Raw genomic sequence first — 27,669 nt, 5'->3', positions numbered from 1 at the left:
TTCTGTTGGCACTGCCCCATCTCGATTTTCCCTCCTGGTGGGGCCGGCGGGTGCTGACAGGACCATCCCATCACACTTTGGGAGGGAAATGTCCCTCTTTTGGCACTTTCCCTGAGTGGGATGAAGCCAGGAGCCCACTAAATTCCACGTCTGGAGGGAATTTTCTTCCTTTTTCCAAGGTGTTTGGGACAAACTGGGCACATCCCAGCCTGGAGAGCAATCAGCCCTCAGCCGAGTTCAGGAGGTCCCGATTTTCCTGAGGGAAGTGCTTTAATCAAGATTAATTTTTTCCAGTTTTCAGTAATCTGAGCTCTTCCTGAGTTTTCCTCAACTCTGCTTTAGGATGAAATTATCGAATTTCCATGGCAATTAACGGAGGAAGGCTGAGCACAAGGATCGTTCTGTGGGAAGGGTGGCAGGGAACAAGTGACACTGGGTTGGGTGAGCTGTTGGGACGGGCTCTGTGGGATGTTTCCCCATAAAATCCCCACCCTGGAGCAGTTTTTACCTGAGGCATCCCTGATGCTCACAGCACCTGAATCCCACCCTAAGGCACCGTGATCTGGGGATAAGACTGAGAGGGATTAGCAGAAGAAGGAACTTTGACCTGGATTTAGGATTTAGCCGAATATCCCCCAAATCCCCTTTACCTCAAAGCCACCTCGTGGCAAAGCCCAGGCACAAGGGGGTGGGACAAGCCTGGGGGCACATCCGACCTCGGCCACAGGGAAGGGACCACCCTGGGATCAGCTGATCCAACCTCGCTGCTCTCTCCCTGAGAGGGAAGTGAGGAAAGGGAAACGAGGGGGGAAGGAAAGGGAATGGGGACAGGGAAAGGAGGAAAAAGAAAGGAAGTGGGCAGAGGAAAGTGGAGGAAAAAGAAACTGGGGAAAGGAAAATGGGGAGAAAAGAATCAGGGAAAGGGAAAGCAACGGGAAAGGAAAGAAAATGAGGAAAGGGAGGCAGGGAAAATGAAAGGAAATTGTGAAAGGGAAAAGTGGGGAAAGAAAAGAATTGAGATGAAAGTGAAGGAAAAATAATGGAAGTGGGGAAAGCAAAATGGGGAAAGGGAAATGAGAAAAAAGGAAAGTACGTGGGGAAAGATGAAAGAAAATGGGGAAATGGGGACTGCCCCTGCCCCGAGCAGCCCCGTCCTCCGTGGCGGATGGGATGGGATGGGATTTACGAGGCACGGCTGCATCCAGGGAACCCCCTCTGACTCGGCTCCGTGGCTCAGCTGAACCAAAATATTCCATGTCCAAGCCGAGGCAGCCGGAGGAGCCGGCTTTCCAAAACACACATTTCCGTGGGATTTGGATGCTGCCGTGTCCCCCGAGCCGTGTCGGGGCTGCCCCAGCCTCGCATCTCCTGGCAGGGAAGCAGGAGGAGCCGTGCGCTGGAAGGCAGCAGCTGGAGAGGAGGGAATCGCTGCGATGAGGCCACGGAGAGCGGCTCAGGAGCCAAGGGGGAGGGCAAAGAGCAGGGAAACGCAGGTTCCAAGGAGAGATCTTTGAGGGAAAAGCTCCGCAGCATCTGCTTAGGACATCGGGCATTTCCCTCGGCAAGGCATTCCTAAATAATCGCCCTCCTCTTTTAACGCGAGCTGCATCGAGCGTGATTTAAACCTCCAGAAAAGGGAGCACCTGTGGACACAGCCCAGCCCCGATCGCAGCCCCGGGTCAGTCCTGCCGGCATCTCCCGGGATTGGGTTACCCCGATTAATTCACTTACAGCTCACAAACGATAAATCCTGGCGCAGTTGGTTGAGGAATCCGGGCTGAGGAGCGATGGAAGTGAGTGATTGAATCCAAATGGCTCCACAGCCCCGGCCTGCCGGACTCACTAAACACCGAAATGAACAATATCTCGGGGCATGATGAACTGCAGCCCTGGAAAACTGCTCCCCAAGTGCACCTTAAACACAGCAAGAGCTTTTTCAGGGACGTTTTTAGATAAATGTTAGAAGAAAAAAGAGGTTTTCATAATTTTTCTTCCATTTGGTGAAATTCGTGTAAGTCCTGTCCTTTTCTGCTGAGGTGGCTGGGGCAGGATGGTGGCACCAGAGTGAGCCTGGGGCTGCCCTGGGCACAAATCAGTTTGGCAGAGAAATACAGGGGGGTCTGCTGAAAAAAATCCTCTGAAAGGTGAATTCAGACACAGCACTAACTCTGAGATACTCTCAGCGGGCATCAGGCAGGACCTTGAGTCCCTGACGGTCCATGGATGATCCAAGGTGCCACCTCCACATCTCCTGGCCAGCAGGAAAGGTGGGAGCTGTCCCATGGCTGGGCCCCTCTCAGCCAGGGTCACACTCCATGAGCTGCTGCTGTCGGGGATTTAGGACAGAGCAGAAAAGAGCAGGAAGCCACTAAATGCTGATATTTGTCCCTTATCATCAGACATTTGGGCTGGCTTTGGGATTTCTCTTTGTCTCCCAGCTGTTCTGAAGGAAGACTGAACATCCTCTGTTCAGCCCTCCCAGAAATAATCAGGGTTCAGGTCAGCACCAAGACAAGGATTTGGGACTTTGCTTCAGAGGGAGATGAAGATTCAAGGATGAAAACTCAGTGACTGTGTTGGCTCTGCCTTGCAGGAAAATCCATATTTGTCTGACTTGTTCATCCATGTCTATGCCCACATTTCAGTCATTCCAGGAGTATCTGTTCCCTCCACCTGGATGATTTCTTTGGGGACTGATGGTCTGCCAGGGGCCCAGTGCAGCCCCCAAAAGCACCAGAGGGCCACCAGACCAGGTTGCTCCAAGTTCTCCAGCCTGGCCTTGGACACTTCCAGGGCTGGGGCAGGCACAGCTGCTCTGGGACCCTGTGCCAGGGCCTGCCCACCCTCCCAGGGAGGGAATCCTCCCCAGAATCCCAGCTCACCCTGCCCTCTGGCAGTGGGAAGCCATTCCCTGTGTCCTTTCCCTGTTTCTGGCTATCAGGTTCAGTCCTGGTGTGGTGACATTTGCACTGACAGAGTCACAGAACGGCTGATGCCACTCTGGGGTATTTTCCCTATAAATAATCCACACTAGGGGTCAATGTCAACATGAGGGATTTCCTCTCTGTAAATCTCTGCCCTGTTCAGCTCCATTCCATGAGCCCCTGGTCCACACCTGGCCAAGCCCCTGAGCCCATGGGTTGTTTGAAACATCTGGGAAAACCCATCTATGCAGCAAATCCATGATTTTTAGTTTAAATTCACAGGGCTGCACCTTAAATCAAAGGGACAATCAATCAATGGGATTTTTTCCCTTTGTAAAGACTCTGGGGCCAGAATTTAATGCAGAAAGTCAAGGAGGTTTCTCCTGAAGATGAAGTTTCTAAAAATGAGTATTACAGCATTGTTTTCACCCTTATTGATTGTGTCATGCTGTTATTGCCTCCAGTCATTTTTTTAGGAAACAAATAAACAGCCAGGATTTGTCAGTCTAAGCAATAACCTATAGTGGCAGCAAACTTAATCTGGTGTTAATTAGGCTTGTGGAAAACTAAATCAAGCATCAGAAACCACAGATTATTTTAGGCTTCCTCTAGCATAAACACAAAGGCTTGAGGATCCATAACATATTATTTTTGTTGACAGTTTTCCACTTTTCCCCCAATTTATTTCATGGATCTGATAGGCTGCTCCTTGATTGCTTTTAGCTCTGTCTTCTTTTGGCCTCAGCGTGGCAGTTTGTTAATCCTTCCTATTTTTGTGTGCTTAAGCAGGATTACAAACTTCAAATACATTGTAAAAGGAACCTGTATACAATCTTTCAAAACCACTTAAGTGGGCCAATGACAGAAGTCCCAGCCCTGCAAGGAAATACAGAACTTTTCGGAAATCATCCCCGCTGTTTATTTAGAAGCCATTTTTAATTACTCAGCAGGAATGAATGAAAGAACTGGAAAATGGAGAGAGACAGAGGGGTTTACATTGAGTTACAGCTCGTGGAGAACAAGGGAGGGACGGTCAGGCTTTCAAGTCTGGGGAATTTTGGGGAGTAATTATGTCCTGTGGGTTTATTGACAGTCAGACAAAATTCAACTGCACATGTGTTGCAAATGGCAGAGGGATCTCTTGGAAGGCTCAGTGCAGCATCCTCTGGAACATCAACAGGAATTTCTCCATGGAAAGGGTGGCCAGGCATGGCAAGGGGCTGCCCAGGGACGTGGTGGAGGTGGAAGGAAGGAGTGAACGTGGCAACCTCCTGGTCAACCTCCACATTTGCCCAAACTGCTTCCCAAACTTCAGCTCCAGAGTGATCCTGGCACCCCTGGCTGGGATTTCTCACAGAAGGTCCATCCTGCCAATGAGTCCTGATTTTTCCTGGAGTTTCTCTTCCCTTAAAAGCCAATATTAGCCTGCCTGAGAAAGAATGGAGTGTTCATTTATTGGGACAAGATGATCTTCAAGCTGATTTGCATTAATTTTGGAAGTAGGAATTTTTCTTTGTTCCTGTTTCTTTCCAGGAAAAACTGAAGTCATAGGAGAGCAAGCCATGCCTTGCCTGGTTTTGATCACTTGGAGGACTTAGAAGCAAACTCCTCAAAGTAAATATTTCCTAGGAAGATCATTAAGGGTGCGACCAACATGTAGGGAACAGCAACAGGAAAATACTGCTTTAAACCTAATCCCAGCCCATGCTGCATTCATTAGTGAATGACATTGTAGCTGGAACAGGAAAAAATAAAAAGCCAAGGAGCAGAATGATATTCCAATTGTTAAATGCTTCTGGATCACTCCAATTATCTCCCATCAAATGGCAATTGTTCCCCATGTGTTTAGCAAAGGCAGAAGTTCTCACAGACACTAGTTCAGGTGGGCACAGAAGGCAGGAATGATGGTGCTCTGCTGATAAGCAGCCTGGGAACTGTTATCAGTGAGATATCCAATGTGGGGACCCAGGAAATTACTTGGGACATGATGCCTTGCTCCCTGTGACACTAAGGAGAAATAATAATTTTCATAGAATCATGAAATCACAGGGGAGTTTGGGTTGGAGGGACCTCAAAGATCATCTCATTCTACACTTTCCACTATCTCAGACTGCTCCAAGTCCTGTCCAACCTGGTCTTGGACACTTCCAGGGGCAGCCACAGCTTCTCTGGGCACCCCTTGCCAGGGCTTCCCCACCCTCACAGGGAAGGATTCCTTCCCAATATCCCACGTAACCCTGAACCTTGTCAGTGTGAAGCCTGTCCTGTCATTCCTTAGCCTTGTAAAAAATGTACCAGGATAAAACTACCAAGAGAAAACTGCCAGGATAAAACTACCAGGATAAAATTACCAGGATAAAATTACCAGGATAAAATTACCAGGATAACAGTACCAGCTAGACCAGCCCAGCCCAGGAGCTGCTCCCTGTGCCTGGAGCTCCTGGAGATCCATGGCTGGAGGAGGTGGATGAGCAGGCAGGCAGCCCCCATGGGTGCTATCTCTGCTGCCCAGGACACCCTCCTGGAAGCCTGACAGCTCCTGCTTGCTAAAACCCAGCTTTATTATTAGCAAAAGAAAAAAAAAAAAAACCCAAAAAAAGCAGCGGCACTGGGGGAGCTGCAGGAAGGGAGATAAGGAGCAGCTGCTCCCCTTCCTGCCCGGCCCCTCGGCTTTATCTGGCCAGGCCACGCTGCCTGTCCCCTCCAGGGCCAGGGACAGGTATGGGGACTGAGGCATTCAGGGGCTGGAGCGTGTTCAGAGAAGGGAATGGAGCTGGGAAGGGGCTGGAGCTCCAGGAGGGGCTGGGGGAGCTGGGAAGGGGCTGAGCCTGGAGAAAAGGAGGCTCAGGGGGGACCTTGTGGCTCTGCACAGCTCCTGACAGAGGGGACAGCCAGATCTGCTCCCAGGGAACAGGGACAGGAGGAGAGGGAACGGCCTCGAGTTGCACCAGAGGAGGCTCAGGTTGGAGATCAGGAAGAATTTCATCCCTGGAAGAGTGGTCAGACCCTGGAAGGGCTGCCCAGGGAGGCGGTGGAGTCTCCACCCTGCAGTGTTCAAAAACCAAGCAGATGTGGCCCTTGGTGGTGGGGTTTAGTGGGGGGATTTGATTGAAGGTTGGACTTGATGATCTTGGAGGTCTTTCCCGACCTTAATGATTCTATGATTTTTAATTACCTGATCAAACACCAGGTAACCCCTTGCCCCTGGTAAACCATTTTTTAAATCAGAATTTCTAACTGATGAAAACACAAAGCTTTTTCTCTGCTTTGCACTGTTGGTACAATTCAAAATGAAGGAGTTAAAGAAGCTCCATGAGAGATTCCTACAGTTTGACAAGAATTTTTTGATACAAATTCCCCCTAGCATGATCATATTGGACATGGACATCAGAAATTTGGGAATCTCAGGATATTTCAGAATTACCAAAGCTCTGAGTACTGCCCCAGGTTTTCAAGGGTATTAAATTAAACTTTCCCTGGACATGAGCAAACACATCCACGAGGCTATTAAAGAAGAAGCAGGGAAAATTAAGGAAGAACAAATATTAATGAAAAAACAAACATTAAGGAAGAACAAATATTAATTTCTCAAACAGTGACTTTGCTTTACTTTGCCACAAGATGGAGCCTTGAGATTAAATCATTTGTCTGAGGTTTGATGGGTATTTAAGAAAATTCAGCCCCATTTGAAGATGGAGGTTGGATTTGCTCAGATGATTATCTGTGTTTTTTTAATGAATCATGGCTTTCATCATCTCCAATTAGTCAGATATGAGGAACTATGAAGACTCTGTCAAAATGGGTGCCACTGGCATAACTCAGAGGAGGAAGATATTGAACAATGCAGCTTTTCTTCTGTAATAAGAATTCATGCTCCAAACCAGGTGATATTACTGGGAGGGAGGAAAGGGAGAAGAAAGGGCACTTTGTGGGGAAGCTGAGGCATGAATGGGGACAAAAGAAGGGTATTTGGGAAGCCATAGCCTCTTTTTCTTCTTATTCACCTCCTGGTTCATGTTTACTTCTGCAAGATCCCCTGATTTTGTACCCCACAGTTATTTCTGAGGTGCAGGGGGTAATGATCCATGTAAATGTTGTGCTGAGTTCCAGGGTTTGATATCAGCAGCTGAATTTGAGCCACCCCTCCCAACAAGATTCTCCTCCCCGCCCCTTGCCATCAAGCACTTCTCCAAAATATAAAGCCTGAGTGCATAAATTTCATCTCTCTTTTGATTTCACTTCCCTTTGGCCTTTTTGTTTCACACAGTACTTTCCTGGTGGGTAGTTTTCATTTTCTAGTTGAAATTATTCTGGAAAGACTGGGAAAACAAGTGAGGTTTGGATTTTTCTATGAGGGCATTTGAGCTCTAGAGAATTCTCCTCTAGAGAATTCTCTGAAAGGGGGTTTACAAGAAAAAACCCCACAAATGTGTGTATTTAGGCATCATTCCTGCAAGAAGACTTCTTGGCATCCCCATCCCTCTGGCCTTCTGTCTCCTCTAGGTCATGGATCCCAAAGAAATGGTCCTGCTCGTGGATCAAGAGTGTCCCTGCAGAATTTCACCTTTGGCATCACATAAAATTAAATATTAGAAGGAAATTGTTCCCTGTGAAGGTGATGAGGCCCTGGCACAGTTTGCTCAGAGAAGCTGTGGCTGGCCCTGAATCCCTGGAAGTGTCCAAGGCCAGGTTGGACAGAGCTTGGAGCAGTCTGGGCTAGTGGAAGGTGTCCCTGTCCAGGTGGGATGAGATGCTCTGTAAGGCCCCCTTGATTCCAAACCAGTCTGAGATTTTTTTTGGCTCAGAGGGGAGCAGCAAAGGCTTGAAATCCAGAGTGAGCAGAGAGAAGGAGGGGTTGGATCAGCACATCCACTGCCAGGGTCAGCCTGACCTGGATGTCAGCACTCGGAGCTTCCAGCCCTCCGGAGCTGCCACATCCTTCCCGCAGCCCGACCGCTGCTGTCTCCCTGGCCAGGATTTTGTGTGGAGTATTCCCCAGTCCCTGCCCATCCCCAGCCAAGAGCACAAGTCCAGGAGCCTGTGGAGGCTGGGAAGCACATGGACAGGCAGGATTGGGCAGGCTTCCTGCAGCCTCTCCAGCCCTCGGCAGCTCCAGGGCTGAGCAATCCCTCTCTTGGGAACCCCACCCTTGGAGAGGTCTTTGCCTTTTCCAGATAAAGGCCAACACCCTTTCATGTGCTTTCTTGTACCAGCTCCTTTAAAAAAAAAAAACAAAAAAAGAAGTTTTAAATTGTGACTCTGCTGCGCCCAAACCTTAATTTCCAGGCACAGCAAAGGATTTTGCTCCTTTTTCCTAAGTGAAAATGTCAGCATTCCTCAGAGAGACAGAAATGCAAGGAGACAGGGATGGGCCCAGCTTGAGGATACAATTCCTGAGAATAAACAGAGCTGTGCAATTGCCCTCAGACCAGGGCTCCCACATGGCTGCAGTGACTTGCCCAGAATGGATCTCTGAATCATAGAATGGTTGCTCAAAACCCCACCCAACCTGGCCTTGGACATTTCCAGGGATGGGGCAGACAGAGCTTCTCTGGTACCCTGTGCCAGGGCCTCACCACCCTCACAGGGAAGAATTCTTTCCCAATATCCCATATAAGGGAAGCCACTCCCCTTGTCCTGTCCCTCCATCCCTTGTCCCAAGTCCGTCTCCTGGAGTCCCTCTAGGCACTGGAAGGGGCTCTGAGCTCTCCAGAGCACTCTGAAGGGGAGAATGCTTTTAAGGAACACTGGATTTTAAATTATGGCAATCCTTCCTTCTGGCTTTTCCCAGCACTGCCCTGCATCACTTTCCCACTCATGCCAGTTGTTTTCCTGGTCTCCCCAGCTCCATCTCGTGCCTTCCAACCCTTCATATCTCACTGCCCAGACTAATTAAAACCCAGGGAGCCACTTCATTAGGAAAGACCAGCGTAGTGGAAAGACCAATTCTAACATCTCCATGATGGAAACCAGGACTGGGGATGCACCTTGGCCTCTAATGCAGGAATTGAACAGTAACTGCCTCAGCTCAGATTAATTTTCAATAAGCCTTGAAAGGAACCAGATCCAGCTGTACTAATTAAGATGAAAAAGCAACTCATCCAAGAAACTGAAGCAGGCAATTCCAAGGATATATTTTCTACACTGTGTATTTATTATTCCCTGTTGGAATACAGCACATGAGTGGAAGAATTTCTAATGCTGTATCAATTTCAGTGGCATCTTTTCCTACCAGAAAACACCACCCAACTCTGCTGAATGCAAGCAGGTGAATTTTAGGAGAACGATTAAATTTGGGTTCAAGGTGGCATCATCTCCAGGCCTCCAGTGTGACACCGAGTAAGGAGGGCACAGGAGGGGAGGTCACATCCTCCACTAATGGGAATATCCACTTGGGAAGAAGGAGGAGAAAATAACCCAGAAATAAGGTCACTGTTCCCCTGGCAGCCCCAGGGGACACTCAAGCAGTGCTGAGACTGAACTCATTTTCCTGCTGAGCCTGACAAGGATGAGGATCCCACTTCACACAGCAGCACAGGCAGCAGTGGAAGCAGCTCTAGTTTCTTTGGAAATATCAGAAATCCCAAGAGGAGAGTCTGTAAAGCATCTCTAGGGAAAATGATCCCGTGGGAATTCCCAACACAAAGGTTCTGAGATTATTGTCACATGGGCCATTCAAGGTTATCAAAGCTGGGCCATAATTCAGTTTTAGTTTATCCAAGCATTACCAGGACATGAAATATTGCACCAGAACTGCCCAGAACTGTATTTCTGTGGGATGCAATCCTTGGAGAAGTGGAAGTAAGCACTTCCTCCTGCCTCTTGGCAAGGTTCTTCCTTTGGGATGACTGCATTGCCACCTCAAAGAAACAGCTCCAAGCATGGAAACTATGGACACTTGGAAAGAAATGCCAAATTGTAAAGAAATTTCTAAATTGCAGAAAACGGGGATCTGTTTACTTGGCCAAAAGGTCACATTGCTGGGAGCCCTTCATCTTGTACCCTCAGTTGAGTGGTAGGGGAACAGCCAGGGGTTAGAAATTGGGTAGTGGGAACATGATTTCCTCCACTACATTCGAAATTGGAAGGTTCTTAAGGAATGGAAATGGTGTCAGAGAGCAGAGCCCCTACACTGCCCCTCTTCAGGGCTGGCACTGGAGCAGCCATCCTGCCTCTGTGTCCCAAAGCTGTTCCCACTCATCCCCAGAGCTGCGCCCAAGAGTTGTATCCTCCCAGCATCCCAACACAGGGCTGTGGGTGTGAATATTCCCATCAGTCCATAATAGAATTGATTTTTAATTTTTAAATATTAATTACATGAAGCAGAGACTCAGAACATTTTATTTAACCACTGTTCCTTGAAGAAGTGGTGGCCAAAGGGTGAAAACGGACTCAAACTGTGGCTTGGGAGACACAGGTTGGACCTCAAGGAAAATAAAACCAGTAGGAAGGGAGTGTAGTGCTGGAGAAGGTTACCCAGGGAGGTTGGGGACTCTCCATCCTTGGTGTTTTCCAAGATTCAGCTGCACAAAACAAAATCTAATGCTGGTGATAGTTCTGCTTTGAGTGGGAGGTTGGGCTAAAAACCAAAAGAATTCTCTTCCAACAAACATTCCCATGTTTCTGTGATCTTAAATTCAGGCCAATGCATGTCTTTAATGTTAACTTGGGGAGATTTCAATATGCCCCAAATTGCTTTCCTTAAACATTCTTTTGAACTGGGAGCTTTCATACTAAAATGCAGTAGAAGAAAGCCACTGATTTTTTGGGGATTTCTTAATTCCAGTCCTTCAAAATACAAATGTTGTTCACTCTGCTGTCTCCTGGAGAATCAACATGTTCAAATACAGCAGCACAGGTCCCATCAAAGCTTTGTAACATCACCAGGTGTCTCCTCACTATGAAGAGATTTTTTGGAACAGGAAAAGAAAGAACCACAAGTTATTTCCCACATCATGCTGTGATATCTGTGTTACAAACAAAAAACACCTCCTGCACTGAAACCTGTGCTCTGTAAAAATGGTGTGGGCAGTAGATTTGCTTTTGCTTCAAATCAAAAGGCATCTTCTCCAAAGTAGGACATAAAAATTAACGAGCTTCTTAAGGTCTGTTTCAACAGATGTTTTCATACATGGAGTAAACGCAGTTTTCTGAGCGCGTGTGTGACCACGTTTGCTCCTGCCTGCGCTGTACAGAGGAAACTTGTGGCTCAGATCAGAGGCTTCCTGCTCTCTGTGTGGAGAAGAGGAAGCACGGGCCAAGCTTGGCAGTGTCACCCCGCAGCTGGCACCGTCCCCAGCAGCAGACACCACACTCTGCTGAGGCTCTGCCTCCCAGGGCTGGCAGACCCTGGCTCACAGATAAACATCAGCACAGGAGACCACTGCCACTTCTGCTGCTCAACAGAAAACCTGCACAACTTCACAAAAGCCCCATAAATCTCTTTAACTGACAAGATTTGTGCTCCGGCTCTGTTAGCACAGGTGTTCTGTGGGATTGCTATTTTTGACAGGCTTTGCACAGATGAAAAGGGACACCTGTATTCTAAAAAAAAAGCACCCACAGGAGTAGATGAGGGTGAAGTAGATGAAGTTAACTTTCTGTCAGTAATTTTTATTTTTAAAGTTTGTATTATTTCTTCTGGTAAAAGCTGGCTACAAAAATTGGTAACGTGTTCACAGTGTTCACAGTTCAGGGCTGATTTCTGTTAGTGTTAATGAAGTTTGTAGAAAAGGCATCTCTGTAATTGAGTTATGCCTTTTTTAATCCCTGGATATTCCCAATTCCAGTTTGGATCCAGCTCTGGATGATGCACACAGCTCTGCTAAAGCCCTTGAAAGATTCACCTGTGACTTTTCACCCTTGCTCCAAAACCTTCTACAGTCTCTTAGAGGTACCTGATTACAGCATCTTGTACATAAGAAAATCCTCCAGCTGGAATGTGGTGTGGCCATAAATCCTTCATTCATGTCATATGAGCAGATGGAGCTGCTCCATATGCAGGTGGTATGCTGGAATACACACAGATGTAAACAAACCAAGGCAAGGCTCTCGTTTCCTTGGTTGTTTCCAGAGCTGCATCTTTGGGTGACAGAGCTGGGGCAGGAGCTGGAGCTCCAGGAGTGGCTGAGGGAGCTGGGGGAGATCAGCCTGGAGAAAGGGAGGCTCAGAGGGGACCTTGTGGCTCTCCACAACTCCCTGACAGGAGTAGGCAGCCAGGTGAAAGTTGTGCTCTTCTCCCAGGGAAAAAGGTATAGGACAAGAGGAAATGGCCTAAAGCTGTGCCAGGTTGGACATCAGGAGGAATTTATTCATGGAAAGGGTGGTGAAGCATCGGAAGGGGCTGCCCAGAGAGGTGCTGGAGTCCCCATCCCAGAGGTCTTCAAAGAAACGACTGCACGTGGCACTCAGTGCTATTGTTTATTTGGCATGATGGTGTTTGGTCAAAGGTTGGACTTAATGATCTTGAGGTCTTGATGATCTTAATGATCACCAAGATCAATGGTTGGACTTGATGATCTTGGAGGTCTTCCCAACCTTAATGATTCTGTGACTCACTGGAAGACTTAATGGATGTTAAATTGATGATGCAAGCTCCCAGCAATCCTTCCTGAGTCCAGGAACACCAGCTCTGTGGGTACTGCTTCCACTGAGGCAGGAAAGATCTGTCCCTGTGAGCACGGCCCTATCGACAGGCACAGAGCAAACCCACAGGGAACAAGTCAAACGAGCTTCACCACCCACTGCAGAGTTCTGCCAGGGCACTGGGGGCTCTGCCAGCACAGCCCTGTGCATCTGGGAACGTCCTCACCCGGCCCAGGAAGGGACAGCATCAAGTTTTGGTCACCACAGCCAAACAAGACATTCCCATGTCCACACTCATGGTAAACTGAGCTCAAACATGACTTGGGCACAGCAAGATCAAGCCTGGCTTGTTTGAGAAGAGGCTGCCCCTTGCTGCAACATCTGCATGTGTAGGTGTGGGCTCTCCTGACCTGCAGCATTCCAGCAGGACAGCAGAGCCACTAAAGCTCCTGCTTGAGCAGGGATCAGCACACAGGGAGAATGCCGAGGATGAAGGGGTGGCTTTTCTTCAGCACTTTTCCATTTAGGGTGTCCAAAAAGCAACAGCCCCCATTCAAACAAAAACAAACCCAGCTTGGGGCCCCTCCCCTACGGCAGCCCCTGGAAGAGCTGAGCCTCTGCCAGCCCACCTGGCCAGAGGGAGAACTCCTGGAGTGGGTTTGAGGGAAAGCGTGCCTGAAAGGAAAGAGGGGGAATCCCGGATGCCACCCCTCAGTGCCAAGGCAAACACAAATCTCTGTCCAAAAACGTCTATTTGGCCGGTTCAGTAGAAGACACTCTGAGCTTTGAGCCATTGTTGGGTTTCCTCCAGCAGCAGAGTGTGGCAATGCTGTTACAGACCTGCCAGGACTCCGGGTTCCTGACAGATCTCTGCTTGCCTCACTGCAGTTACACCACAGGCACATTTGGCCCTTCCATCCTTTGGGGCTGCTGATCACCCTGGGCACGCTGCTGGCTTGGCAGATGTTCCAGAGGACTGGAATTTCTTGTGGAATTCTGCTCTGTGAGGCAATGGCTGTGTGGGCAGTGAGGTCCCTTCAACACAGACCTGACCACATCAACAGAATCTCTGTGTCCTTCAGGCTCCCTCTTCTCATTCCTCCCACAGCTGGACTCTGCACAGAAAAGGGACTCCCGACTTCTCCCTGCATGGAAATAGGCAACTTTCCATGTAGCAAACATTCCTGTTGTAGTGTTTTGTAACAAGGCATCAGTAGAAGTGAGTAATGTGTGTTTTCCTTGCCACAGATCCTAATCTAACACTGCTGCAGCAGAGAGAAGCCTGCCAGGCAGTAAGGGAAGGCAGTGGAGCAAACAACATTTCCTCTCCACACACACAGATCCTCACTCAAGGGCCCAAATTTAGTGGGAAAAACTTCCCTCCACAAAACTTTAAACTGGCAGCTCTGAGTTTTTGGATGGATTCAGTATCAACAGCCTTAGGAACAGGTTGAAAGGTGAAAGAGGTCCCAGGTCACTGATTAGGGAAGAAATGGACATGGAATATCAGAGCTCGAGAGTGGGGGAAAACAGGAGGAGGTGTTGAGGGAGGAACGATTTGCAAGAGAGTTGGGAAAGGAGTGGAGGCAAAAAGCAGAACTTCAGACATCTGGATAAATATAAAATGTCAATCTGGGAGAAGATCTTTTGGAAAGGAGAGAGTTTGTAGTTTCACTTTAATTTTTAACATCCCTGCATGACATACTTGTTTACTTTAATGGCATTTCTGTCAGTAATTACACTGCTCGTAAAAAACCCAATTGCTGGATATAGTGTATATTTAAAACTGTTAATTATTACTTGTATTAATTGCTGTTTCTTTACACCTTGAGTCCAGGTTGGGGCTCTGAGAGTCGTTGTCCCTGTGAGCTCCGCAGCACCAGTGAGGGTGTGAGGCTCAGCTGAGTGAATTTACACTTCAATGCTGAACTCTGCGCATGGATTTAGGTCTAACAAAACATTATTCAGGTTTAAGGAGCTGTAAGTGACCACTGAAATGCAGAACATGTGCTCACATGTCCTGCCAGCCTGCAGCCTCCTCCTCCTCCCAGCTGTGTTTGAGCCAGGACAAGATACACGAGTCAGGATTCTGCACATACACAGCACCTTCTACTTCAAAGTGTGAGAATACTTCAAAAACTTTCAAGGATAAATAGAAGATCCCATTGTTCCCAGAAAGTAAGGAAGGGTTCTCCTGACATAAAAAAAAGAGGATATAGAATAAATGTGAACACATCTTATGGCTAGAGTTTTTAAAAAGTGTATTAGAGGAGCTAAAAAACCTCCTACACGTTAAAAATTAATTCAAGATTGCTCAAAAAGGAACTTCCAGTGGGATTATCTGCTGAGTCACTGCCTGGTGGAATACAAGGTAAAACCTCACCTTCCAAAGCCTGGTCTTTAATATTCTTAGACTGTCTGGGCTCCTTATGTCATCACTGCTGCTAAAAGGGAAATGTTGGGGTTTAGTGGCACTTCTAAGAAATTGTGTTCTCTTCTCTGGGAGCAGAGGTAACAGCATCACAGCCACCACAGCATTCCAGCTCTCCTTTCCCTTGGCCAAATTTCTCCAGTCTCTAAAACAACTTACCCCATGTATTTGTTATATTTTAAAGGAGTGTTGCTTTAAATTTACAGACACCAGAAGGATTAAAAAGATAATGAAGTATCAGGGGATAATCTCTTCCCTGCCAAGGTGATAAAGACAACCTCGGAATAAATACAGGAAATTAACCCCACGGTATTTTAATAGTAAAGAAAAGCAGAAATATTGCAGAATCCAAAAGAAGAAGTGAGATGACTTCTTTAGATGGCTTGGAATTTCCAGGCCTAACTGCAATCACTATATGGCAAAAGTCTGAAAGAAAACTGGGCCAGGACTAAGGTGAAAAAGCATTTTAGGGGTGAAGTGGGGGAGTCACCATGGAGTTCTCTAGTATTTATTCAGTCAAACAGCCTGATCATTTCTAGAAGGGGAAAAAATATCTGAGTTTTCTTATGTTTTCCCAGCCTGGTATTCTACAAAACAGATTATTGTAGGAGATGTGTGTAGAGGAAGTTGGTGCTGACTGAACTGAGTGTATCAGCTGTGTAAAACTGTTTGGTGATGCTGGAATTACTTCTCCCAGACACTGCACATTTTAAATAGGTTTTGAACATGTTAAGATAAATTATTGTCACATACACTACAGAAATGCACATTTAAAAAAATCCACAACAAATCTTATGAAAGTTCCAGTTTTGCAAATTTGAGTGCAGATAAATGTAAAAGACCCCTTCTATTCTTTAACTTTTTTTTTTCTCTGAGCACAATATTTCCAGGTGTGTCCACCTCTTGCAACAGAATATGGACAGTGAGGCAGCTGGGATGTACAGACACCAGCCTTGATAAAAAACAGGGGTTTATTTCTGTTCTATTCTAGTTTTATTTCTGCCTCCTTTTTCAAATAAAGGTGTTGGGTAATTGGAAGACAAAGTCAATTTGTTTAGGCATGAAGTAATTACATTAGATTAAGATACCAAAAATTATTCACAGCATTTATCAACCACCAGTTTGGAGAGCACAGGTATTGCATTGGCCATACAGAAAACTTCTTAATCTGTCCTAAATCTGTGTTCCAGGGACTTTGAGCATAGAGCTTGACTTATTCCCAACACACTAAGCTAGGAAATATGAAAATTGATTTTTCACTAGTTTCTTGGTAAAATGAGGTTAAAGTGTTTTCTGTTACTAGATCAAGTCAGGCTAAATAGACATAAAACAGTTTGTTCTTCCCCAACAGAAGTCAAAATCAAAACTCTTACAGAGATGAAAGGCAGCAATATCAAACCTATGATCTTAAAGGAAACACAGTGTATTCCATCTGTGGAATAACAGGAACACGCTTTGAATGCTGGAATACACACTGCATGTTGTTTACACTTAGAAGAATTGCTTATTGCAATATTTGCATAAGTGTTCAGCTCTGTTTAATTACAGCTGTCTGTGAGGGAGGGTTCCATGGTGTGGGCACCAGATTCAAACCAGATTTCTTTGTAGAGCTGTAAAGTCAAATTCTAGAGAGACGGACACAGATTTCCATCCATATGAAGGAGCAGATTGTTTCAGACAGTCTAATGCATGAAGCGTTTTATTCTCCCTTTTGAGGCACTTCTGGAGGGCTGTGCCCAGGTCTAGGTTTCTTGAGGACAAAAAGGACAAGGAGCTGCTGGAGAGGGTCCAGCAGAGGCCACAAAGATGATGAGGGGTCTGAAGCATCTCTCTGATGAGGAGAGGCCGTGGGAGCTGGGCTTGGTTAGTCTGGAGAAGGGAGAAGACTGTGAAGGATCTCATCAATCCATACCAGTATCTCCGAAGGGTGCAGGGGATGCTGCCAGGCTCTGCTCAGCGGTGCCAGTGACAGGACAAGGAGCAACAGCCATTAACTAAACCACAAGTTCCACCTCAACATGAGGAAGAAATTCTTTCCATAGCAGGGGCAGAGCACTGGGACAGGAGCCCAGGGAGCCCCAGGAGGGGCTGAGGGAGCTGGGAAGGGGCTGAGCCTGGAGAAAAGGAGGCTCAGGGGGGACCCTGTGGCTCTGCACAACTCCTGACAGGAGGGGACAGCTCGGGGGGGATCGGGCTCTGCTCCCAGGGAACAGGGACAGGAAAGGAAACAGCCTCAAGCTGGGCTAGGGGAGGTTCAGGTTGGAGGGCAGAAGGAATTTCTCCGTGGAAAGGACGGTCAGGCCTTGGAAGGGGCTGCCCAGGGGGGTGGTGGATTCCTCATCCCTGGGGGGGGCCCAAGGAAGGACTGGAAGTGGATCACAGTGCTCTGGGCTGGGGAAAAGGTGGGGATAGGTGGCAGCCTGGACTCGATGGTCTCGGGCGCCATTCCCAGCCTCCCTAATCCCCACTCTCCATGTCGGGACCCGCTCCCGGCGCCTGAGGGGAGCTGCGGGGGAACGGAGCCGTGTGAGGGCACGGCTGGCAGGGGGCGCTCCAGGCGGTGCCCGCGGGCGGGGCTGGGGGCGTGGCCAGCGCAGACCCCGCCCCGCCGTCCGCGCTGTCCCCGCTGCCGCTCCGGGACGCGGCAGCAGCGCTGGCGCCATGGTGAAGATTGCCTTCAACTCGCCCTTCGCCCTCAAGGATGAGCCCAAAAAGGAGGCGGCCGAGGCGCTTGTGGCCGACAAGGTGCGGGCACGGGGGTGTCCCGGCCGGCGGCGGCGGCGGGAGGAGCGGGGCGGTGTGAGGGGGGGCGCGAGCAGACGGAGCCGCCGCCATTTTCTCGCGGCCGGGGGAGGCGGCGGCGGCCGCGGGGCTCTCGCTCGTGTGGCGGCCGCCCCGCCGCGCTCTGCCCGAGGCTGAGGGACCGACTCCCCTCAGCCTTGAGCGGCCGCGGGGCCCTGGTGCCGCGGTGCTGTCCCGCTCCGCAGCCCTGTCGCGGTGCGATGTCCCGTGACACCCCCGGGCCAGCGCCGGCACCGGGTGTTTATGTCGAGCTGGGCCCGTGCCAGCGCCGCGTTTCCTGACGGCGCTTTAAAGCTCCCAGCTCGGCCCTGGGCCGGCCGGGGAAGCGCAGGGAGAGCCCCCCCGGCGCGGGCAGCGCTCGCTCGGCCGGCGCCTCCCAGGCAAACAAAGCGGGCTCAGGCTCGTCCTCGGCTCCCGGCGGCGCTCGGAGCCTCCCGGCAGCTGCGGTGAGGCGTCGGTGTCGCGCTTAAATTAAGAAACCTGCCATAAAGGGTTTTAAATAGAAACCCAGGCGAGCACCCTGTGGTTGGCTTTTCCTTCCCAGCGAGCCGCGCGTCGCTGGCTCGAGTGGAACTTTCCCAATTTGTGGGAAATTTGTTTTGAAGGTGTCCTGCGTTTTAGGCAGATGGAGAAGCTCAGCCTGTAGGTAAATACATCAGTGGCTGTAGACGGGGAAAATGGCATGGGCTGAGTTTATTTGCAGTAGGAGAGTAAGAAAATTTTAGAAACAACAAAACTTGTGGAGTTGGACTGTAGTTCTATTTTTTTTTTCTTCCCTTCTAAGCTGTAATCAGGAAAGCAGCTTCCCTACCAGCCTACACAGCCTCACCTGAAATAGCCTTCCTTTGGAAGGGAAGGGATGCAGAGTGATTTTCTTGCTCAGTGCACTTTTCTGAGCTGTCAGTTTGATGCGTGCACATTTAATACAGTAGCATTCAATTACAGGATCAAAAGGAGAGAAAGTGGGAAAACAAGGTAGATAAAGGATTTAAAATTTGAAGATGTCATTAGCCTGGCCAGTTTCTTGAGGACAAACTCCTCAGCTATTCCTGAGGCATCTGGTTATACATATATTTACTAGCCCTGTACTGTGAAAGTTCTGACTGGAATAGTTCTAATAAACACACCCCTTTTTTCTGCTCTCATGAGAGCTGCTCCTCTCAATTTGGAATATTCTGTGTGTGTGCACACAGATACGTGGGATTTCAACAACTCTTCACTCTGACTTCAGGGCTTGGAGTTGCATATAAGCTTCAAGTTCATAATTTTACTCCAAGACAAACTTGTTGGAGTGGTTGTTAATGTCTTCTTTAGCTGGAATATTTGTGCAGAGCAAACAAGCTTAAAGGTTAATGTTGGCTGAAACAGCACAATAAAAGTCCCCTGGAGTATCTGCAGAAAACCCTTGAGCTTGCAGGATATTCTCCCTGCATGTTCTTCGGGGCTGTCAGCAGGGTTAAAACAAGTTATTTTTTTTTCTTGTCTCTTATCCCTCGTTTGCTTTGCTTGTTCCAGCTTAGAGCTGCATTTTCTTTGTAGGTTTTGACGACTTACACCTGCTACTTTTGTGCAGAGGTTTTGTAACCTGCTCGAGCAAAATCTTGCTATTGTGTTCTCTTAACAGCTCTGACAACTCTTCCCTCTCAGGTTCAGCTGCCCACATTGCTGCTTAATATGCTCAAGTGCCTTTGCTTTGTTTGAAATAGGTGTAGTGCAAGTGTAGCTAATTAGATGTCGACATCACCCCTGCGCTGGGATGGCTGCAGTGCCAAAACTGGTGCAGACTGGTGTGTTCAAGTAGGGACAGGCTGGATGAGTAAGGTGCTCCAAGGTGGAGGTGAGGGTGGGAGAACGTGGAGAGAACAGAATTAATCTCCATCTTACAGCTGCTTAACCCTGAAAAGGGATTTTCACACAGTGCCACAGAAATGTGGCATCATTCTGACTTGAAACCAGGGTTTGGCTTTGGTTTTTGTACTTGGTTTCTTTTTTAACAAATGCTTCACATGCCAATTGTAGCAGCTTGTGTCCTGCTGAACCAACATTTTTGTGTTTGGAGGATGCGCGAGCGGAATGTGGGAGTATTGACTTTCACAAAACAGCTTGGGGTTTGTTTCAGCACTTGCATAACTGATGGCTTTGACTTTTATGCTGCTGCATCTTGCTGAGCTTGGGAATATTGCAGCCCTGGTGATAATGCTGGCGCTTGTTGGGAACACAGGTCACTAAATGTGTTGTGTTCTGCAGGACCCAAATAAAGAAAGGCCATGGAAGCTGCTGTGCTCAGCCCAGCCACTGATTCTGGGAACACCTCAAAGGAAAAGATCTTTTACTGTGAAATCCAATTTTCTTCCTTCCTGACTGGGACAAAGAACAGATCTTAAAAGCAAGCTATTAAATCCTGGAGTCAGGAATCATTAAAGGGACATTCTTGACCAAATATAGGGGTTATCTAAACATTTTGGGTTTGGTGGTTGTTTTTGTGTTTTGTTTTTTCCTTTTAAAGACTCAAGCCCAGTGTGTGATTCCAGGAGGGAATGTCTCTTCTGATTGTTTGCTATTTGACAGCACTTTTGCTGTTCTCTTCACTTGGCTTGCAGCTGGAAGTCTGGGAAGGTGCTGCAGGAGCTCTGGAAGGTTAAATTTTCCTTACAGACACCACCTCTGCCTTTGCAGTGAGGATTGCACAACTCACCACCACCGGGAGAGTAGTTTCCTTTGGGTGCAGTCATCTTTGTTTGAGAGATCATTGGGTGGGGGAGAACAAGCTGCTGAGCTAAAGAGAGAAGTTTCAGGCTGTTAGAAACAAAACTTCCTGAGATTTGGGTAGGAGAAAAGTTATTTTGAGGCTGCAAGGTAGGATGTGCCACGGAAACTTGTTTTTATTTGGCATAACTGGAAGCTGTGTTTAAGCTGACGAGTCGTTTTCTTTCATAATGGACTTTGCTTGTGCATATTAAAAGTTCCAAAACCTGGTGACTCGTGTCAGTTGTCTGTTCCCCAGCCAAGAGACAAAGTTGCATCTTGGCTTCTTCTGCTAATCCAGCTTTGGGAGGAAAAGTGATGTTAATGCACGTGACAGTGAGAGGAGGAGGGGAAGAGGCTTTTGGGAAGAGGCCTGAAGACACTGTGTGCTTTTAATGACCTTGATGTACAAATCCTACTTTTTGTACTACAGTGTGGCTGCAGCACAGGATCTTTTGTTACAGTTATTTAAGTTTTGTGTATCTCAAATAGTTTCTTGACAAAGGTTTGTCGAGAAAACATCCTCTAACTCAGAAAATACTCTTGGTGCTGCTTGAAAACTTATCTTAATCTGATGCAGTAACATTGCATGTGAGTGTTTTATTTTATGATGCTGACCTGTAATTCCCACACCTAGAAGAAATAGGAGACAGTGGATCAAAGTGAAACAGTTGATAACAACTTTCTTTAAATTCAGAGCAGCTGCCCTTTCTCAGTTCTCCCCTTCTTTATTTAAAGGACCCAGAAGTTGCCACACACAGGGGTGAAAACTCATCTGGAAGATGTCTCTTGACTCTGCTGGGCCTGGCCTTCATCTTGGCAGGGGTTGTTGTGGGTGGAGCCTGCATCTACAAGTACTTCATGCCAAAGGTAATCTGAGAGTTCTTTTTTTATTTAAACAGCATTGGTTTGAAAAAGTATAAATGGATTATCACTAGACTGGAGAGATGAGGGGGAAAGAAAGATGACAAGGACACCCCGAGTGTGTGTCCTTTGTGTGTGACAGACCTGTGCTCAGTCTCAGCAGACGGGAGCGCAGTGTCTAAGCTGCTGTGCCTCACCTGCCCTTGCTGGTGTCCCAGCACAAGGTGTACCGTGGGGAGATGTGCTACTTTGAGAACGAGGCGCGGGAGCGCGCGGTGGAGCCGTACTTCCTGCCCATCGCCGAGGAGGCCGACATCCGCGAGGACGACAACATCGCCATCATCGACGTGCCCGTGCCCAAGTTCTCCGACAGCGACCCCGCCGCCATCGTGCACGACTTCGACAGGGTCAGTGCTGGGGCGGCTCCGGGATCGGCTCGCGGCTGCAGAGCTCGCTGGCAGCACAGGCTGCTCCTTGGGTTTAAGCGTGGCAGAGCTGTGACCCTGTGAACTCTGGAACAGAGGGGTTAACTCTGTGGTACGGTCACTGTGGGCAGGAGCTCTTGAGTTGTTTCCCAGAAAATGCATCTCAGTGCTGTGCAACTCTGTTGTTGCCCATGGGATATCTGTTGGATAAAGAATCCCATGTAAATGGAGAACATCATAAATGTGAGTTAAGGGACTGAGGACTCAGCACAATGTCACAGGAAAATGTAGAATTGCAAACAGGTGTCAGCCTTGGAGAAGGGCATTGAAAAATCACTTCAAGCAGCTCAAACGTAGAACCTGACAGTGCTGTGATAGTTGCATGGAGTTTCCATAAGGCAAAGAGAGGGTGGCTTTCATTTGACTTTTCTATCAAAGTTGCGTTGATAGTGTTAACATTATCCCCAGTCAGCTGTAAAAGCTCTCGGAGGTTGGTTGTAAATCCAGCCTTGGCAATGCAGATAGAAAGAACAGATAATTCTAGTTGCTGCAGTTCTTGTGCTCAGTGGCAATGCTGATGAGATTTTTGTAGGGACTAACACTTTTCCTGAAGAACTATTTAAAGGGAGTCATTGTTTATCAGCAGCTGGATACCTTTTGTTTGCACTGTGCTTAATTAGACCTTTTCAGTTATGAGATCATACTCTCAAATACTTCCTCTGTGTTAGTACAAGCTGTACTCCTTTACAATTATGGCAGAAGCTGCTTTTATATTCAGCTTTCTCTTATTTAGGAAAGTTTTTTAAACTATTGCTGGTTTGCCAAAGTGGTAACAGTTCAGTGCTTACACTGGGCACTTCCTGAATGCATCACTTTTGTAGTAGCTGTGAGTGATCTCCAGCTTTTTTAGGTTGCCTTGCTCCTGGTGGAATTGTGTTCTCCTAATCAAAGGCCCTCTGACTAATTAAAAACTTGTTTTTAAAACAGCTTTTGACAGCGTATCTCGACCTGCAGCTGGGGAACTGCTATGTGATCCCGCTGAACACTTCCATAGTCATGCCTCCAAGGAATCTGATGGATCTCTTTGCCAAGCTGGCGGTATGTGGGAGCTTTGCTGCTGGGTTCTGCTGCCAGCCTGCCTTTGCTGAGAGTGCTGGGTGCTGCTCCTGAACTCCAGGCCCTTGCTAGAACCGTTCTCCCTCCATCAAAGTCCATAATCCCCCGGCTCAGTCACTGCACTGAAGTTAAGGCCAGCTGTCAGTGTATATTATGTTGAGTAGATTCATGCCTAATGCTCTTATTAATACCTGGCTTTATGAGAGCTGAAAGCAACCAGCAGATAAGGTTAAATTTAGCTGTTTGAAAAGAATTTGATAAAGCTCCAAATATGATTGAAAGCCTAAACCTGAGAGTTACTCTGGGCAAGCTTGCTCGCCCCGTGAGGGTTTTGCTGAAAAGAACAATGTGAACTTGTTCCCCAGTTATTGGCACTGCAGTTATGAGATCACCACAAGCATTTGACTCTTCAGTGACTAAAACTGGTGTTTTTCCAAGATGATTTATGGGTCAAGTTGATAGAGCTGGCTGCTGCTTCCCAGTTAAATGCAATACTTGGCTATCATGCATCAAATGGACTTTAGGAGAAAAATCATTGGCTCTCTTACACCTGGTTCTAGCGGCCACTGGTCTAGTTTTGCTTGTTGCATTCTTTTTTATAGCTCTGTGAAGGCAAGTTTTAAGTGTGTGTCCCTGCCCCTGTTTTTAGGAGTTGGGGGGCAGGATGCTGTTTCAGTAGTGCTGGGAACATCTGGTGAAGCCTTTTGTAGGTTGCCTTGCATTTTTTTACATTACATTTACATTGCCTCAAACCTGGAGTCTTTCACAATATTTTGCTTCTCTTTTAGCTGCAAACTTTGTGTACAGATAAACCTGACCAGGTTCTATTTACATTTGCTTCACATGAGGCTTGCACAGATGAGGTTAATTGTGCTTTTTTGAATGTAAGTGCAGCTGTTGGAAATGGCCTCTGTCAGTTTTTAACTTCCCTGGTTGAGCTCAGTGTATCTTGGTATTAAAACTCTGCTGCTTGAATCCCTTCCAAAGCAGAGAGTGAAATGTAGTGGTTTGTCCCTTGTTAGCAGCAGTCTGTACCTTCAGGCTTTGTCTCTTCCAGACTGGCTCTTACCTGCCCCAGACGTACCTGGTGCGTGAGGAGATGGTGGTGACGGAGGAGATCGATAACGTGTCTGACCTGGGCATCTTCATCTACCAGCTCTGTGTGGGGAAAGAGACCTTCAGGCTTCAGCGCAGAGACCAAATCATGGGTAAGTTCCCTCAGGAAAAAGCAAAGGTATTGTTTAGCTAGGGAAGGGATAAATACTTTAACCTTGGGAGTTTTTAATCTGGGGAATCTCAGTGTTCAGCAGAAGCTGAGGCTATTCCTGGCCCTGCTGGGTATTTCCCTTCCCTTCCTGTCTGAATGTGAACTGTCATTTGAACATGCTGAGAAAGTTTCAGTTACACAATTGCAGGTTACATGCCCAAACCAAATTTAAGTCTGTTTCTGTTCTAATTTTTGGTTGAAGTTATAAGTTAGTTTGACCCTAAAATTCACATAATCCATCAGATAATGTGAGTCTCTGTAGGCGCAGCTTATTCTGTCCTTATCCTATCTAAAACTGGGTTACAGGAGCACCAAATAAAAACATTTTCTTCTGCTTTACTTGCTCTGAAAAAAAAAGTAATTGAACAGTGAGCTCCGGACATCCCTGACTTCCTCTCTGAAAGAGGAAGAACACTCCAGAGGAACTGCTGAGCTCTGGTTCTTTATTGCCTGTGTGCTCCTGCCACCCCCTGCCAGGGACTAAGCTGAGGTGTCTGCTCTAACTACTGGGACAAGGCCTGGGGGGCAGAAATCTGACATCATGAATTTTGTTTTACTGTAGCTCAAAGCATTTCTTACTTGGTGCTCCCACCAAACACAGTGAGCTAACCCTTTGTCAGTTAGAGCCTTTCAGAATGCAAATGTTTGGTTTGTCAGGACTCTGTGCTCTGGTTTGGCTGCCAAGCTCTTAGGCAAGAGTTTCCTCAGCCCAGTTGCAGCATTGGGAGCTGCATCTGCTGCTTGCTGCACACAACATCCTGTTGTGGGAGCAGCAGAGGGGTTCTGTGCAGGGCACATGAAGGAACACTAAACACTCTGCCCTCATGGGAGGCAGAGGCGTGTGACTGTGCTGCTGTGAGAATGATTTTGGGAACAAGGCTAAATTGACAGCTGCTGAGTCTATAGACAGCTCTGTGAAGAGTGTTTATGATGTTCCCTGAAATCATCCTGCTCTAACATGTTGTTGACATCTTTGCTGCAGAGTAAAAGATTCCTGCAGAGAACTTGTACAAAAGGATTCTGGTAAATAGAAAACGTTTCCTGGTACAGCTGCTGTGCTGTAACTCTGCTTGTTTGCCCATGGAGGGGAGAGGGTGGGAAATCTGATCCAACTGAGGAGAAAATTGTTCAGGGACAAGTCTTGCCTTGCCTTCCCCATCTCATTTGTAGCACCCAGTGTACAAGCCGTGTCACAGAAATGAGACTGCAGTGGGTGAACTCCTGGAACTTCCCTGAAAAAGTCTTTTCATTTATTCTCATTTAGCTAGTGTTGCCTTGGCTCTCAGCTCCTGTGGAGTTTGTGTGTTCATCTCTTAGATGAAACTGACCTCAGGTGCTATGTCAATTCCCTGGAGTTGTAACTTGGAGGTGTGGGAGAAACCCAGGTCATGCTGTTAGGTGGGCTCTGGAAACTTCACCTCCATCCTGATGCTTTGGAATTGAGGGGCAAGCTTGGATTTTAGGTGTTTATAAACCAAAGCAGTACCCTGCTGGGGTTGGGTTAAGAGCTGGTGCTTCTCTTGCTTCATCTGAACAATTCTCTGCTTTTTAAACAAACTAAATCCTTCTGAATTATTGCAAATGGAAGTGGTTGAGGAGAGCAGCTCTTTGATGGTAGGATTGCTGTGTTCCTCTCTCTTACTGAGCCACAGCTGATACAGGTAAACTGCCTGGGTCAGACCCAGTGCTGGCATGTCCCAAAATAGAGAAAATCACTTTAATGGTGTTAGGAAGAACCAGAGTGAGGTAAATCCTCCCAAGGGGAAGTGCTCTGCAAAGCACACCCTGTGCAAATGCACGCTGGGTGAGGGATTTGGGATGGAAAACAGCCCCATAGCAGGCTCTGGTGGAATTCCTGGCTGGAGAAACTCAGTGCACTGAATGGTTGTTGTGTCTTGCAATGAAGGGAGGCTGGCAGTGCTTGCTCTGGGCTGGGGATCCCTTCACTCACTCAGCCTCTTGTCCTCTCTCGTCCCCAGGTGTGCAGAAACGGGCAGCGGAGAACTGTCACTCAATCAGACACTTTGAAAACTCCTTCGTGGTTGAGACAAAGATCTGTCAGCAGTGAAAGGTGACAGAGGGGAGGTGACCAGGTCACACCTTCTTGGAGAAGTCAGCATTAGACATCGACTTCTGCAGTTAAACCGTGCAGTGATAATCAAAAGCCTTATGCATTTTTTGTGTATTGCTTGTATTTCAGAAGACAAAGTCACCATTTCAGCTTTTGTTGATCCTTGGTATAACTTTTTAGTTGTCTCATGTAAAACTTAAATTTGAGTAAGGTTTTTTTAGAAGGCTAATATCAGTTTATCTGTTGAATGTGTTTGATTTAGTGTAATCTGGGAATGGCAGAAAAATATATATATATAAAAATGTTAACCAGTTCCTTGGCTGGAACCAGTTATGTTCACCTTAACTTTCACAGAATGATTAATATTAATAATCTGTGGTTTGCACATCTTGTGTAGTTCTGTAGATTAGCTCTGCACTCCGTATCCTGGCTCAAAAACCTTCCTGATCTGGCTCATTAAAGGTTTATTTTAACGACCATGTGTGCAGCATGTAAAATCCAAGCTCAGTGATCAGAAACCTTTAACACTACCCTGTTTCTTTTTGTGCAATTACTGTATTGAATTCGTATGTATATTTGGAACCTTCCCTGAGCTTATGTTGAGTTCTTCTCCCTTAGTTTGGTTTTGTGGCATTTAGTTGTTAGATTCTGATAGAGTTGCTCTTAAAGCTTGTCAGTATTTTTGGTTATGACTTGGTTTATCCTGTAACTTCCTATCCAGGGTCTGTTCTGGTATAGCTCACTTGTGAACGTGACTGTAGTTGTAAACTTAAACTACTTGGGCTTATATAAAACTTTTTAGATCAACTTTTTATGAGCAAGTAGCATTACTGCTGCAGTCAGAGCATTGTTCCCTTTTTTCTGGAAAGCTGCAGTCTAAAAAGAATGAAGAGTTGGTGTCCTGCAGTTGATAAACTTGAGAGTTTTATTAAGGGACTTTATATTGGCATAAATTCTGCAACCCTATAATAAATGTTTCTCTAAAACTTTGGTGTTTGTGTTGTGTTCGGTGCTCAGAGGTGAGGGGGTGATGCTGTGGGCCTGGGGTAGTGTGCATTGATCTTCTCTTATCCCTCTTACTTCTTTTTGAGCTTGTGAAGCTGAATTTCCTCTTCTGCTGCTGTGGAAATGCTTTGTGGTGCCAGCCAAGCTCGAGGAACAGAAGGAAGAACAGACAGCTCTCTCCAAACAGGATCCCCAGGGGCAGCTCTGGGGGTGTTCACTGCAAGGATGGGGTGTATTTACAATTCATTTGAATATTGCTGGTGATGAGGCTGTGATTGAAGGTTTGCCTGTCCCAAGTGTTCCTGGGTGTTAATGAGGGGCTGTACAGAGGTTAATGAACCCTCAGCTCTGACCCTGAGCTTTGCTGGAAGCTCAGACAGGAGAGTCCTGCCCTGGAAGTGCTGGGGCTCAGAGCTAAAGTGTTCCTGAACCCC

General features: G+C 47.3%; 1 protein-coding gene across 1 annotated transcript; it reads left to right on the top strand.

Annotated features, from left to right (window-relative positions):
* Positions 1 to 17,550: 17,550 nt before the first annotated feature.
* On the top strand, positions 17,551 to 27,216 carry ITM2A (integral membrane protein 2A). The gene is made up of 6 exons (XM_036402090.2): positions 17,551 to 17,685; positions 21,226 to 21,357; positions 21,570 to 21,758; positions 22,764 to 22,874; positions 23,950 to 24,100; positions 26,139 to 27,216. The coding sequence occupies exons 1-6, from the start codon at positions 17,602 to 17,604 to the stop codon at positions 26,225 to 26,227; spliced, it is 756 nt and encodes a 251-aa protein (XP_036257983.1). The 5' UTR covers positions 17,551 to 17,601; the 3' UTR covers positions 26,228 to 27,216.
* Positions 27,217 to 27,669: the final 453 nt, after the last annotated feature.

Source organism: Molothrus ater, chromosome 14 (assembly GCF_012460135.2).
Source record: "Molothrus ater isolate BHLD 08-10-18 breed brown headed cowbird chromosome 14, BPBGC_Mater_1.1, whole genome shotgun sequence".
In the NCBI taxonomy this organism is placed as follows: domain Eukaryota; kingdom Metazoa; phylum Chordata; class Aves; order Passeriformes; family Icteridae; genus Molothrus; species Molothrus ater.
The sequence above is the reverse complement of the archived record's forward strand: the minus strand, read 5'-3'. Positions and strand labels throughout refer to the sequence as shown.

Excerpts from the sequence above, each read along its gene's own strand:
- ITM2A (XM_036402090.2), top strand. The coding sequence starts at position 17,602 with ATGGTGAAGATTGCCTTCAACTCGCCCTTCGCCCTCAAGGATGAGCCC. Across the intron at positions 21,759-22,763 it reads TCGTGCACGACTTCGACAGG|CTTTTGACAGCGTATCTCGA; the intron begins GTCAGTGCTGGG and ends TTTTTAAAACAG. Across the intron at positions 24,101-26,138 it reads GCGCAGAGACCAAATCATGG|GTGTGCAGAAACGGGCAGCG; the intron begins GTAAGTTCCCTC and ends TCTCGTCCCCAG.